Source organism: Prionailurus bengalensis, chromosome A1 (assembly GCF_016509475.1).
Source record: "Prionailurus bengalensis isolate Pbe53 chromosome A1, Fcat_Pben_1.1_paternal_pri, whole genome shotgun sequence".
Taxonomy (NCBI): Eukaryota; Metazoa; Chordata; class Mammalia; order Carnivora; family Felidae; genus Prionailurus; species Prionailurus bengalensis.
Genome location: NC_057343.1, coordinates 73958298 through 73972188, shown reverse-complemented (window position 1 = coordinate 73972188; position 13891 = coordinate 73958298). Strand labels below are relative to the sequence as shown.

Here is a 13891-nt window from a genome sequence, read left to right as displayed (position 1 = left end):
ACACTCTAGAAGATATCTGGCCAAGTCTCTTTAAGAAGTTAATCTAGGGGCCCCTGGGTGGTTCAGTCAGTTAAGTGTCCAACTCTTGATTTTGGCTCAGGTCATGATCTCACAGTTTACGAGATTGAGCCTCGCTGTTGGGCTCTGCACTGACAGCATGGAGCGTGCTTGGGATTCTCTCTCTCTCTCTCTTTCTCTCTCTCTGCCCCTTCCCTGTACTCTCTCTCTCTAAATAAATAAATAAACATTAGAGAAAAAAAAAAGAAGTCAATCTCCTAGAATTTAAAAAACAAAAGTGAGGGGAGGGAGGCAGAGACTGTTCTAGGTTAAGAGACACATACAAGCCACAACAAGCAAACACTAAGTGTGGTTCATGTGGTTGGGAACCACAATGAACAACCAGTTGTGAAAATACTTCAAAACAATGTGGAAAACCTAAATTTAGCCTAGGAATTAGATACTATGGAAATATTATTAACTTTATTAAGTATGACAACGCTATTGTGTTAAGTGTGGTTAAGGAAAAAAGTCAATTTTTAGAGATTACCATCTTCTGAGATCTAATACTTTCCGCTGCTTAATATCTTCAAGAGGAGAATACTGAGGCCACTCCCTCTGATGTCTTCCTTTTTTGTCTGAAGTTTTTTTCTTGCAAATTTGTTTCTTTACATTGCCTAGACACAAGAATACAAAGTAAGCAAAATGCTCAGGATGAAATAAGCCATTATGGAGTATAATTAATTATGTAAAAGGGACCCCCGGGTGACACAGTTGGTTAAGCAACCAACTTCATCTCAGATCATGATCTTGAGGTTCACGAGTTTGAGTCCCACGTCGCATCGGGTTCTGTGCTGACAGCTCAGAGCCTGGAGCCTGCTTCAGATTCTGTGTGTGTCTCTCTCTGTGCCCCTCCCCAACTTGAGCTCTGACTCTCTCTCAAAAATAAATAAACATTTAAAAAATTATGTGACAAAATTAAAAAGTAACTGCCACTAGTTCTCAAAATGATATTGCAAACATGTTGAAGAAAGACATGTATCTTCAAGAATAGTCCCCTGGCTTAAAGAGAGAGAATAAATAAAAACAAGTTTAAGCAATCATGAGTGTAGTTCCTATCAGATTCTTACACTTCCAACTCCTGATCTAGTCCCTTCTCTAGGAAAAGAATGAATCGCAAAATCTTTGGTTTAGAAAATCAAATTACCAATGGTAAAATATTTAACTAGACCACTTTCCAGAAAATGAATCCCTTTCTACAAAACAATAAAACCACATTAATGTAACTCTGTTAAGAAAGTAAAAGCAATAGGTCCAATAATGCAATGATACGATATTTAAAAATACCTGCAGGCCTTACAGAGACCACAAAATGGATTAAGAATGATGCTCATGTGTACATTATGAAAACGTGACTTCAGCCCCAGGAACTAGAACGGAAAACAAAGTCTTCTTTCTGTGTGTGTGTACGTAATGAAGTGTGCACGCACACACACGCACGCATGTGCACACGTGAGCACATGCAAGCAAACACACACACACACACACACACACACACACACACACACACACCACTCTCTCCAAAAGACATGTAAAGCAAATAGCAGGGTCACCTAAGCGGGAGGAGAATTGGAAGCTAGACAAAAAGAAGACAAAACTGAGAATGAGACACTGCACTGTTTAATTTTTACACTTTTTGTTTCTGAACGATGCTAATGGATTACTCAGGCAAAAAAAAAAAAAAAAAACCCCACCTATTTAGTTAAAATCTTAACTATAGAGAAATGATGGTTACCAGAAGGGAGGTGGGTGGCTGTGGGGGAAATAGGTGATGGGGATTAAGGATGCACTTGTCGAGATGAGCACCAGGTGAGGTGTGGAATGTTGAATCCCTACATTGTATGCCTGAAACGAGTATTACACTTTCTGTTAACTGACTGGAATTTAAATTAAAACTTTAAAAAATATATTAATAAATAACATCCAACTTTCATGTCAGTAAAATACCATTAACATTTCAGACAGCTATGCTCAAATACTTGAATAAATTTCACACATACTACATTTTCGATGAAGTGATCAAACCTGATATGAAATTATATTAGAGCTAATATTTTATTTTTATGAGTTATTCACAATGATAAGACATAGATCATCGAGAGATATGTCTAGAAAACAAACACAGGAAGGGGTTTATTTCATTCGCCTTTCAATAAAACCCAAACCAGCTGGAACTCAGAAACTACGGTGACACAGGGGATTTCTCTGATTTTTGTAAGATGTCATAATGACAAACACTGTAATATCCAGACACCAGTTTTTCCCCACTGCCTCTAGCTATTCGAAGTCTTCACAGAGAACACACAATTTCCACAGAGCTCAACAACCAGTGGCAAATATGAGCTAAGTCCCATTCGGACAAGTTTCTTCCCCTAATAAAATACATCTTAGAGACTGACAAGATGGAAAAACTACTGTCCAGCATTTCTCCGATGTCTTGTCTTCACTGCCCCATAATGCCTTAATGCCCTACGCAGTTTTCCCAGCCACTTAAAACCTTAGAGGCTAATGAAGCGTGCTGATCAGTGCCCTCAGCACCCCCTGGGGTGGTCTGGCCCCACACGCTTTCCTCTGAGGCTACCTAAGCCTGCCCTCTGTCCCCTTCAACTTTACGCCCTGGAGCCCCCCGGGCTAAAGAAGTGTGTGTTCCAAATAAGCATCCTTGGTAAATCCACCTGTTGCCACACGGGCGAAATTCCATTCAGCTCGGGAGAGAGGAAAGCTCTGGCAAAGTGGGAGCTAAGTTTGAGAGAACGTAACATACCCACGCCTGAACACTGTCTCCCCATCTCATCAACCCCAAGAACCTCTGCCCACTGCTGTCTGTCACCGCCATATTCCTTCTTCCGTTCCCCACCTGGCCCACAACACAACCATACAGCTCTGACACCAAAAGGAACACACATACACACACAGCTACCTCTATTCACCACGCTGCCTTTTAGAGAAAGGTCTGAGCATAGCAAAAAGTAGAGTATCTGCCATCTTTTTGACTTGAGGAACCAGGGGACAGAGTTTGGGGCAATCACTGTCACTGGAAAGTGAGGCGGGTGGGCACCCCAGAAATAAAAGAGCCAGAAAAGGGGAGACTCAAATTCTGTGCATAAATTTGGCCCCAATCTTAGGCTGACTCTGGAACCATGCGTGCACAGAGCAGACCCCAAAGAGCACAGCTAAGGCCAAAAAATATTGGACAGAGATTTCAAATGTCCTTAAGGGACAGAATTTGTGGTTTTAGTCAAACCAAATCTATTGGTGCTAAAATTAAAAACAAACAAATGAACAAACTTGAAATAAAGCACTCTTTGGAGGAATATACAAGAATCCAAAATCAACACATTTCCAATACCCAGCATACAATCCAAAATTATTGAATATGTGAGGAAACTAGAAAATGTGACACCTTCTCAAGAAAAAAAGATTAGACCAACTCGAAGATGACCCAAATTTTAAAACTGGCAGATAAGGATTCTATCTTATCTTATTTTAAGTAGGTTTCACACCCAGCACAGAGCCCAACATGGGGCTTGAACTCACAACCCTGAGGTCAAGACCCGAGCTGAGATCTCAAGCTGAGATCTTAACTGACTGAGCCACCCAGACACCCCAGCAGATAAGGATTTTAAAGTGGATATTACAGGGGCACCTGGGTGGGTCTATCAGTCAAGCATCAGACTTTGGCTCAGGTCTTGATGTCATGGTTGGTGAGTGTGAGCCTTGCTATGGGTGAGCCCCACTTCTCTCTCTCTCCCTCACTCACTCTCCCTCTCTGCCCCCCATGGGATTCTCTCTCTCTCTCTCTGCCCTTTGCTCATTTGCACCCTCTCTCTCTCAAAAAAGAAAAAAGAAGAGAAAGAAAAGAAGGATGAAAAAAAGGAAAGAAGGAAGAAAAAAAAAGGAAAGGAAAAAAGAAAGTGGATATTGTATCTATGCTTTATGAGATAGATAAAATCTTCCAGTAAGGAATGAGAAGATAGGAAACCCAAGATAGGAAACAAAAACTACTTTAAAAATGTAAACTCCAGAACTAAAAAAAACAATAATCTAAAACAAATAATTCATGGAATATACTTATCTTTAAGAGATCCACTTTATCTTTTTCTTCAGCTATCAAGTTTTTATCAAAAGGAAGATGAATCATGTCTTTTCCGAGGCGAGCTGACTGACACACAATGTTACATTCGTTTCAAGTGTACAACATAGTGATTCAACAACTCTATATGCTACACTCACCGTAAGAGTGGCTACCATCTGTCACCACACCACACTATTACAGAACCTTGACTGTATCCCCTACGCTGTACCTCTTACTCCCATGAGGCATTCACTCTCTAACTGGAAGCCTGTATCTCTCACACCCCTTTACCAATTGTGCCTGTCCCCCACCCCTCTCTCCTCTGGCAACCATCACTCTGTTCTCTGTATTTGTAGGTCTGATTCTGCTTTGTTTGTTTGCTTGTTTACTCGTTAGTTTCAGGTTTTAGATTCCACGTTAAAGTAAAATCATACAGTATTTGTCTTTCCCTGTCTGAACTATTTCACTTAGCATGATACCCTCTAGATCCATCCATGTTGCAAACGGCAAATTCTCATCCTTTTTTATGGTTGAGCAGGAGAGATGCACTTTAAATATAAAAAGATACAAGTTGAAAATAAACAGACAGGAAAAGATACACCATGCAAGCACTAGTCAAAAGAAAGCTGGAGTAGCCAGATTAATATCAAACAACATAGCTTTCAGAACAAGAAATATTACCAGGAATAATGAGGGACATTTCATAACAATAAAAAAGGTCAATTCAACAAGAGGAAATAATACTCATATTGTGTGTGCACCTAATTAATAGAGCTTCAAATTACATGGAAGCAAAAATCAACAGAATTAAATGCAGAAAAGATAACAATCATAGCTGGAGATTTTTAACATTTCATTTTCTTTTTTTTTTTAATTTTTTTTTAACATTTATTTATTTTTGAGACAGGGAGAGACAGAGCATGAACAGGGGAGGGTCAGAGAGAGGGAGACACAGAATCTGAAACAGGCTCCAGGCTCTGAGCTGTCAGCACAGAGCCCGACGCGGGGCTTGAACCCACGGACCGCGAGATCGTGACCTGGGCCGAAGTCGGCTGCTTAACCGACCGAGCCACCCAGGCACCCCTTAACATTTCATTTTCAGCTGTGAAGAGAACAAGACAAAAATTCAGTAGTGACACAGAAGATGTGAACAACACTTTGACCCAATCACAAACACTTCGACCCAATGTGTATTTCTAGAACACTATACCCAACACCACACCCATCTTTTCAAATGCACATGGTACATTCACCAACATAGACTGTGTGTTGGGTCATAAAACAAGTCTCAGCCCATTTTAAAAGATGAGTTCATATGTCCTCTGTCCACAATGGAAATAAATTAGAAATCAATATTGGGGCACCTGGGTGGCTCAGTCAGTTGAGCATCAGACTCTTGATTTTGGCTCAGATCATGATCTCATGGTTCCTGGGATCAAACCCTGCATAGGGCTCTGGACTGACAGCGCAGAGCCTGCTTAGGATTTTCTTTCGGTCTCCCTCTCCCTCTGCCTCTCCCCTGCTCACGTGTGTGTGGGTGTGCACACACACACTCCCTCTCTCTCTCAAAATAAATAAACTTTAAAAGAATCAATATTTAGAAAAAGCCCCAAAGTATCTGGAAATTAAGCAGCATACTTCTCACAGTAACATATATATCGAAGAAAAAAATCACAAGGGAGATTATAAAATACTTCAAATTACATGATAATAAAAATACAGTGTATCAACCTTCGTGGTCTGTGGCTACCAGAGTACTTACAGAGCCATGTTAAGCACTAAATGCTGGAAGCAGAAAAGTTTTGAATCAAAACATTGGAAAAAGAAGAACAAAGTAAACCCGAAGTAAGTAGAAGAAAGAAAATAATAAAAAGCAAAAATCAATAGAATAGGAAACAAACAATTGAGAAAATTAACCAAGTTAAAAGCTGGTTATCTGAAAAGATGAGCAAAACTGATACACCCCTAACCAGAAGAAAAAGGGAGAGAACATAAATTACCACTATCAGGAAAGGAAAGAGGAATTATTGCTAAAAGACCCTATAGACATTACAGGGATAAAAAGGACTATTAGAAATAACTTTGGGGAGGGACACCTGGGTGGCTCAGTTGTTTAAGTAGCCAACTCTTGGTCTCGGTTCAGGTCACGATCTCATGGTTGGTGAGATCGAGCCCCGTGTTAGGTTCTGCACTGAGAGCTCGAAGTCTGCTTGGGATTCTCTCTCTCCCTCTCTCTCTCTCTCTCTCTGCTCCTCTCCTGCCCACGCCCCCCTCCCTCAAAATAAATAAAAAACATTTAAAAATATTTTAAAAATTACTTCGGGGGGCCTGGGTGGCTCAGTCAGTTAAGCGTGAGACTCTTGATTCTGGCTCAGGTCATGATCTCGCAGTTGGTGAGATTGAGCCCCGCATCGGACTCCACGTTGACAGTGTGGAGCCTTCTTGGGATTCTCTGTCCCCCTCTCTGTCCCTCCCCTGCTTGTGCTCACTCTCTCTCTCACTTGCTCGCTCTCTCAAAATAAATAAATAAACTTTAAAAAAGAAAAAAAAGAAAGAACTTCATGCCAACAAAATTGGCAGCTTAGATGAAATGGACAAACTAAACCTTGACAGAATCGATGGGAATCAAGACAACTCCATGATCACAGTTAGAGACTTGTTGCACCCCTCTGTAAAGCCCTCAGAAAATAGGAGAGAACACTTCCCAACTTGTCTTAGGAGACCTACATAGCCCTAATTCCAACAACCTGAAAAATATATTACAAAAAAATTATAGACCAATCACCTGTAAATATAGACACAAGGTGAAACCCCCCCTGACACGCTGAGAATACAAATTTACATGACATTCTGGGAAACAAGTCAAGCTGACAAACAAACAAGAAGTATGGAGGTTTTACAAAAAGAAGCCTAGAAGTAAAATACAAATCCCACCTCCACCTCCTCCTAGCTATCGTCTTTCCACAAGCAACTCAACCTCTCTGAGCCTCAATCTCTTTACCTATAAAATAAGAGTACCCACCACATAAAAATCCTGTATTACTGTGAGTTCAAAAGAAAGAAGTGAAAAGCAGTAGTGTCTGCCACAGGGCCACCACCCTGCAATTGCGAAGGCTTTGTATTGCACCCTGGGTGAATAGCGCCCTCTTAAGTTGTGCAGTACACAACCTAGTCAGTGGTACCTGGAGACCCTGCTGGGTGCTCAAACAATTTTAAAAGGAAAAAGCCACAGTTATACAGAAGAAAAAACTAAACGTTTAGTTGGGAAAGATGGATTCATGTCTCTGCAAAACTAAAAAAGAGTGGTATGTTATTCTAGCCACCTCATTAACCATTTCTAAGCTACTGTATACTTATCTGCAATACCGGTATTTTACAGCATTCTTAGATTTTTCAAAGCTCTCAAAATGCTAAGGTTATGTGTGCAGTTTCCAGTGGCAAGCCATTAATGAACTAAATGTCCTCTGCCCAAAGTTATTTCTTAACTACAGTAATAGACATGATAGCAATGGTCCTTGTATAGCAGCATAAAAAAGGAAACCATGCTTAATGGCAAGCTTAAACAAGATACATTGTTTTCTTATTATTTTCACATGGGAAATTCACGCCTCCTTCCTTACCTGATTTGTGTTTCAAATTTGTGGTCACCCCATCAAATTCAGACTTATCAATTTCCCATGCGAGAGGTAGCTTGCCCAGGCTATTGGATAAGTTGTCCAAGCTATTTTCTTCATTGTAGATGATCTCTGATGTACTAGTTGGGATGCCAATATATCTTGATGGGTTATTTCCCGCGGATAAAGAGGTACTATCAGGAAGACAAGAAGAGCGGGTTGAATTTGGAGGTTTATAGATTGAGGTTGCCTGGTTGAGAAAGGCATAGTCTGAACAGATGGCATAAATTTTCTCCCGAGTATGGGTCACTGGACAGCTCCACGGATAATGACCATCTCCTTTGGGGCCCAAGGGTGCCCCCGAGGCACGAGTGCAGAAAGACTGTACAGCACCGTGTAGATTCTCTTCAGGAGACTTTCTCTCGGATTTGTGCTCACCATTTCCAGAATCATTTGCCCTTTCTGCTTCTGCAACGTTAGGCATTGAATGCAACTATAAAAGTTCTGTTAAGGAGAAGTTGCAACTCTTTCTGCTACTCGAAAACCAACTGTGACAATCGTTTAGAGCATCCTACAGAAACTTGGGAGCTGCAAAATGGGATCCTAAGAAAAGAGGGAGGAGAAAGAAACATCAACAATCCGCTAGACACTACAAAAGACTAAGAAATATATCAAATGTTTCACACGGGTTCATTCAATGAATATTTTACAACTACTAAACACCTAGAGTCACAATCACCACCCATCTGCTTTATTAAAAAATTATTTTACAATAATGCTTTAGAATAATAAAAAAATACAAACAACTCAATTAAAAATGGGCAAAATATCTAGGGGCGCCTGGATGGCTCAGTCAGTTAAACATCCGACTTCAGCTCAGGTCATGATCTCGTGGTTCGTGAGTTCGAGCCCCACATCAGGCTCCGTGCTAACAGCTCAGAGCCTGGAGCCTGCTTCAGATTCTATATCTCCCTCTCTCTCTGCCCACCCCACGCAGGCTCTGTTTCTCTTTCTCTCAAAGATAAATAAAAACATTAAAAAAAATTTTTTTTAATAGGCAAAATATCTGAATAGTCACTTCTCCAAAGACAGTGTAGAAATGGTCAATAAACACAACGAAATGATGTTCAGCAGCATTAGCCATCTTGGAAATGCAAATCAAAACCACAATAAGACACTATGTCAACCCAGCAGGATGGCTCTAATGAAAAAGATAGACGATAAGGATTGTTGAGGATGTGGTGGAACTGGAACCCTCATACACGTCTGATGGAAATGCAGAATGGTCTAGTCACTTTGGAAAACAGTTCCTCAAACACTTACAGAGTGACCATATGATCAAGCAATTTCACTCCTAGGTATACAGCTACGAGAAATGAATACATATGTCCACACAAATGTTCATAGCGGCATTATTTATCATAGCCAAAAAGGAGAAACAACCCAAATATCCATCAATTGATGAATGGGTAAGATAAATAAAATGTAGTTTATCCATGCTACAGAATATTGGGCAATAAAAATAAATGAAATACTGACCCATGCTACAACACAGATGGCCCTTGAAAGCATTATGCTAAATGAATGAAGCCAGTCACAAAGGAGCAGACAGTGTATGATTCCATTTATATGAAATGTTCAGAATGGGCAAATCTCTAGTGACAGAAATTAGATTAGTGGGTTACCTACAGCTGGGAGGGAGGAGGAGGTTGGGGATGATGGGGTTTCTTTTTGTAATAATGAAACTATTCTATAATTGATTGAGGTGATGAATCCACAACATTATGAATATACTAAAAGCTACTGAACTGGACATTTGAAACAGGTGAATTGTATGATGTGTGAATCATATCCCAATAAAGCTGTGCATGCATCACAATTATAGTTAGTAGTCACTAACTTCTGGTCAGTCTCAGGAAAAACTCATTTCCAAGTCTACACCAGTTCCTTTGGGGAAGAAAACAGAACAGTTTAAATAGCAACCAAGGGCATTTGAGGAAGTCGAAGATTTACAGGACCTTGATGAGTCAGACCAGCACAGGTGGTACAGGAGGGCACAGGGTGCAGATGCCAGTTCTGAGTGTGCCCACCCCACAGGGCGCTAGTGATAGAAAAGTACTCAAGAGACACAGCCCGCCCCAGGTAACCAGTCTGATGTTCACTAGTCAATATCTCAGCCCATTCACTTTTTAAAAAATTAGAGGTGAGAATAATTTTCTTAGGTTACAGAAAATGGTTATATAAAACCCCTCATACAAATATTGAATGACAAAAACCTCTAAGGCCATAAGAAATAACAGAAGAAGGATTGCCACAAGAGCCGTGGTCCCTCTAAATCTGTGAGCAGAAACTAGTAAAGGTAAGGCATGTCCTACATGTAATTTAAGGTAACAGAGTTCATTACAAGAAGGACTCCACATATCCTACAAGAGATTCCATTCCCTTTATTTTTAAGGAATGCTTTCCTTTTTTCTTTTTTAATATTTACTTATTTTTGAGAGAAAGAGAGAGAGAGAGAGAGAGAGAGAACGAGTGGGGGGGGGGCAGAGAGGGGGGGAGAAGATCCAAAGCGGCTTCCAGGCTCTGAGCTGTCAGTACAGCTGACTAGAGTAGGACACTTAACCCACTGAGCCACCCAGGCACCCCAGGAAGGCTTTCCTTCCATTCAAACCTTTGGGGAGTGAGTTTTTTGGAACTGGTGCAGTTTATAGTTATTTGCAGAAAAGTCGGTTTGGCTGGAACCTCCCCACCAAAGATGGAACCCCCAACAGTATCATTTGGGAAACTTCTCTTGTTTTCAAGAAATCCTGGGAGTGCTAGCAGTGGATCTCTTCACAGAAAGCTTTAAGCCTTCTCTTTCTTCCTCATCTCCTGGTGTCATGGTGATGTTGGAGGAAGATGCAAAGAGAAGCTTGTATCTGAGGCTGTACAGACCACACTGGGCTTTTCTGAGGAGTCGATTTCTCTGATTCTTAGCAGATGACCTAACAAAGCACTTTCTACTGATCTGTTGTCCTGGTGCCTTTCTCTGAGAGCCAGCGTGGTGGACGGAGGTAGGTATTATTTGTGGCGTTGGGGCTGTATGGGTGGGTTGCGATAGGGTGCATAGGGCCCTGGTAAGTAAGGGGTAGTGACCCAAGGGTGTTGGAGTCCATCGGAGGGAGTGGTGGGGACAGAAATGCTCCGGGCACTGCCCTTGTCTCTTCATCTCAAGCTTAGTTTCTACTTTGTCACAGCTTCCTTCCTCAGATTTAATAGAAGTGTGCCCATGGGACCAGCTCTCTGTAGCGTGGGGATGTTATGAAGAATGCTCATTTGGAACATATAGAGAATATTCTTATCAAAAACATAGGCAAAAGGAAATTAGTGCATTTGAGCACAAAAGGTAGGGCTGAGGGGCGCTTGGGTGGCTCAGGTGGTTAAGCATCTGACTCTTGACTCTTGATTTCTGCTCAGGTCATGATCTCACTGTTCACGAGATGAAGCCCCACATCAGACTCTGTGCTGACAATGCAGAGCCTGCTTGGGATTCTCTCTCCCCCTCTACCCCTCTCCTGCTTGTGCTCTCTCTCTTGTGCGTGCTCTCTAAATAAATAAATAAATAAATAAATAAATAAATAAATAAACTTTTTCTTTAAAAAAAGGTAGGGCTGAACTTTCTGGAAGCTAAAGACAAGAAAGAACATAGCACTTAATTAACAAAAATTTAATAGTCTGGTTTTCTTTGCGTTTTGGGTTTGTTTGCTTTTAAATAATGGTCACTCAACAAGCATGATCGTTTTGGTTGCACTTCTACAAAAAAAAAAAAAGTGAAGATCATCCACATAAGGGCATAATTTATATCAATTGTCAATAAAAGCCAATACCGGTATGAAAACGTTCTCCTTTGAAGCATCGTTTATGGAAATTTCTCTTTGAAAAATTGTGTAATGTTTCTAGATTTTTATCACAGAAGTAAAACAAATGACAGAGAAAACTACTACAAAATACCCAGATATGACACAAAGAAAATGAAAATCATCCAACTCCCATGACCCAAACGCTGTTGATGTTTATTTTCTTCCCTTAATATCTGTCAGATCTGGGGAATGTTCTCCCCATGTCAGTGTGAGCCCCTGAAGCTAACTGATGTTTGTATTATCTATTATTATCGCGTCCTCAGGCTTTCCTACGAGTGAACTGAGCACAAGTTATTACTGATAACAGAATCATTAGAGACAGCAATCACTGTATTATGTTGTAATTATAGCCTCAGGAAACACTGAGGGACAAAGGTGCAGTTGTCCCTCCACTAAATAGCCTGTAGCTTCTCTGGTTTGGTCACACCTCATATCTCCTTTTGTTCCTATTTTGGTAAACCATTCCCAAGTCTATCCCCACTCCTAGCACCACCCCACCCCCGGGGATGATATTTCTAATCTGACCTGTGCAGAGTTATTAGAAAATAAAGCTTGGACACATATATATGCTCACGTAACTCCCCTGCCTAAAACCTTCGGCTCTTAGAACAAAAAGCCAACTCCTGGCCCCAGGATGGATCTCCTTAGCCCCATCCCTCTCTCAGAGCCCCCTTCCTCCTTCCAACTTTCCAATCTCTGGATGCGTTCTGCTCCTACTCACCCTCCAGTATTTGGTTAATCCCCATTTAATTGCTCATATCCTTCCATGTCACTTTCTGGGGATTCTTTCTTTGCTCCCCAGACCAGGCTAGGTCACCCTGTGCATACTCAGTACCTTTCCTTAACAAGTCTTACCAGGGCTATCCCCAGGGAAGAGCATTTTTTAAAAGTTTCATCAACAAAGACTTAACTTGTAAGTGCCTACATCATGCCAGGCATTATTTTAAGCCCCGGATTAGAAGCCTAGTAGATTCCAGGAAGATTTACTAGGAGAGGCTTTACGAATCAGGGGCTGGACATTAGGCTAAACAGCCTCTTTTTCCTCCTCCCTGGGTGTCGTCTGTGAGAATGATGCTTCCTAATCCAGGTAAGAGAGGAGATGCTCTATTACGATTTTACTAAGAATGTCAAAGGACCTAAGGCTCAATTTAATGATGCTGCCAACCATCATGGCACAGGCAACAGAAATACTGTTTAACTGTGAGTGAACAAAATTTTATAAAATGCACCTGTAAAGTAACGATTTTTAGAAGTCACTAGAACGAACTGTTCTGTCAAATAAACGCTCCATTTGTAAGGTCAGTATCCATCGCCTAGGCTACATTCTTTTCGGGTTATATTTCCAATCCGTATTTTAAAGTATCAAGTTGGCTTAGAGAACGAAAGACCTTCAGAAGTCTCTTCAGCAAGCCTCCCCATGTGACAACTATTATCTGTATTCCATACGGAAGGCCAGTGAAAGGTAATAGCATGGAAGTGACTTACTAACAGTGGAAAAGGCGCCCACGAGCTGGGCCAGACGCGCTAAGCCCCAGCGGGTCAGGTCTCGGTCCTCCTCCCCGGTGTCCTCCACACGCGCACTAGGCCCCTTGCCGGGCTCAGACCCGAGCCCCTTCCCGGGCTGCGGCCGCGGGCCTACGAAGGATACCGGGTCCTCCCGGCGGAGTGCAGCCCAGGCTCCCGGGGCAAGCGAGCGGAGCTCCCACCTCCCTGTTCTGCGAAGCTCGCGGCGCCGCCAGGCTCAGAGGCCGCCGGGACCCAAGCGACAGTCTCGCAGGCCGGTCCCCGCCACGCCGAGCCGGTGTGTGAGGAGGCGGCGCCGGGCGAGGGGAGGAGCCAGGCTGCGCTCCCAGCCCGCGCCCCTCCGGCGGCCTCCTCGGCCCGCGCGCGCTCTCCGGGACCCAGCCCCCCAGCCCCGGTCCCCGCAGCGAGGCCTCCGGGCCGCTCCGCCCGCCTCCCGCCTGGGCCGGAAGCCGGAGTCCGCCGCTAGGGGGAGCGCTGCGGACGCCCGCGGGGTGATCGCCTCCAACCCGCCCGGGGCCGCGGGAGGTTCCGGACTCTCGACGCTCCAGGGCGGGTGGGACGCGTCAGTTACTGCCCCCGGGCCAGGAGGGAGTCGCCTATTTGAGCTCTGAATGCACCAGTTGAAATCGATACTCAAGACAATTGCAAAAAATTAAAAAACAGACGAGCCCCGCCTGGACGCCCACCCAGGCCAGCTTTTGCCCGCGGAGCCCCCCGGCGGG

The 13891-nt window shown here is 42.7% G+C and overlaps 1 protein-coding gene across 2 annotated transcripts in view; it reads right to left on the bottom strand.

Annotated features, from left to right (window-relative positions):
• Positions 1-13563, bottom strand: part of LOC122484740 (basic immunoglobulin-like variable motif-containing protein) — a 76382-nt gene extending 62819 nt beyond the window's left edge. The window contains exons 1-3 of one of the 2 annotated variants that reach the window (XM_043582693.1): positions 13135-13563; positions 7753-8349; positions 548-674 (exon numbers count right to left, since the gene is read on the bottom strand). In XM_043582693.1, the coding sequence (XP_043438628.1) occupies positions 548-674; positions 7753-8230 (605 nt within the window). In that variant the 5' untranslated portion in view covers positions 8231-8349; positions 13135-13563. Of the gene's footprint in view, positions 1-547; positions 675-7752; positions 8350-13130 lie in introns of both variants that reach the window. The other variant, XM_043582698.1, reaches the window with a different exon arrangement.
• Positions 13564-13891: the final 328 nt, after the last annotated feature.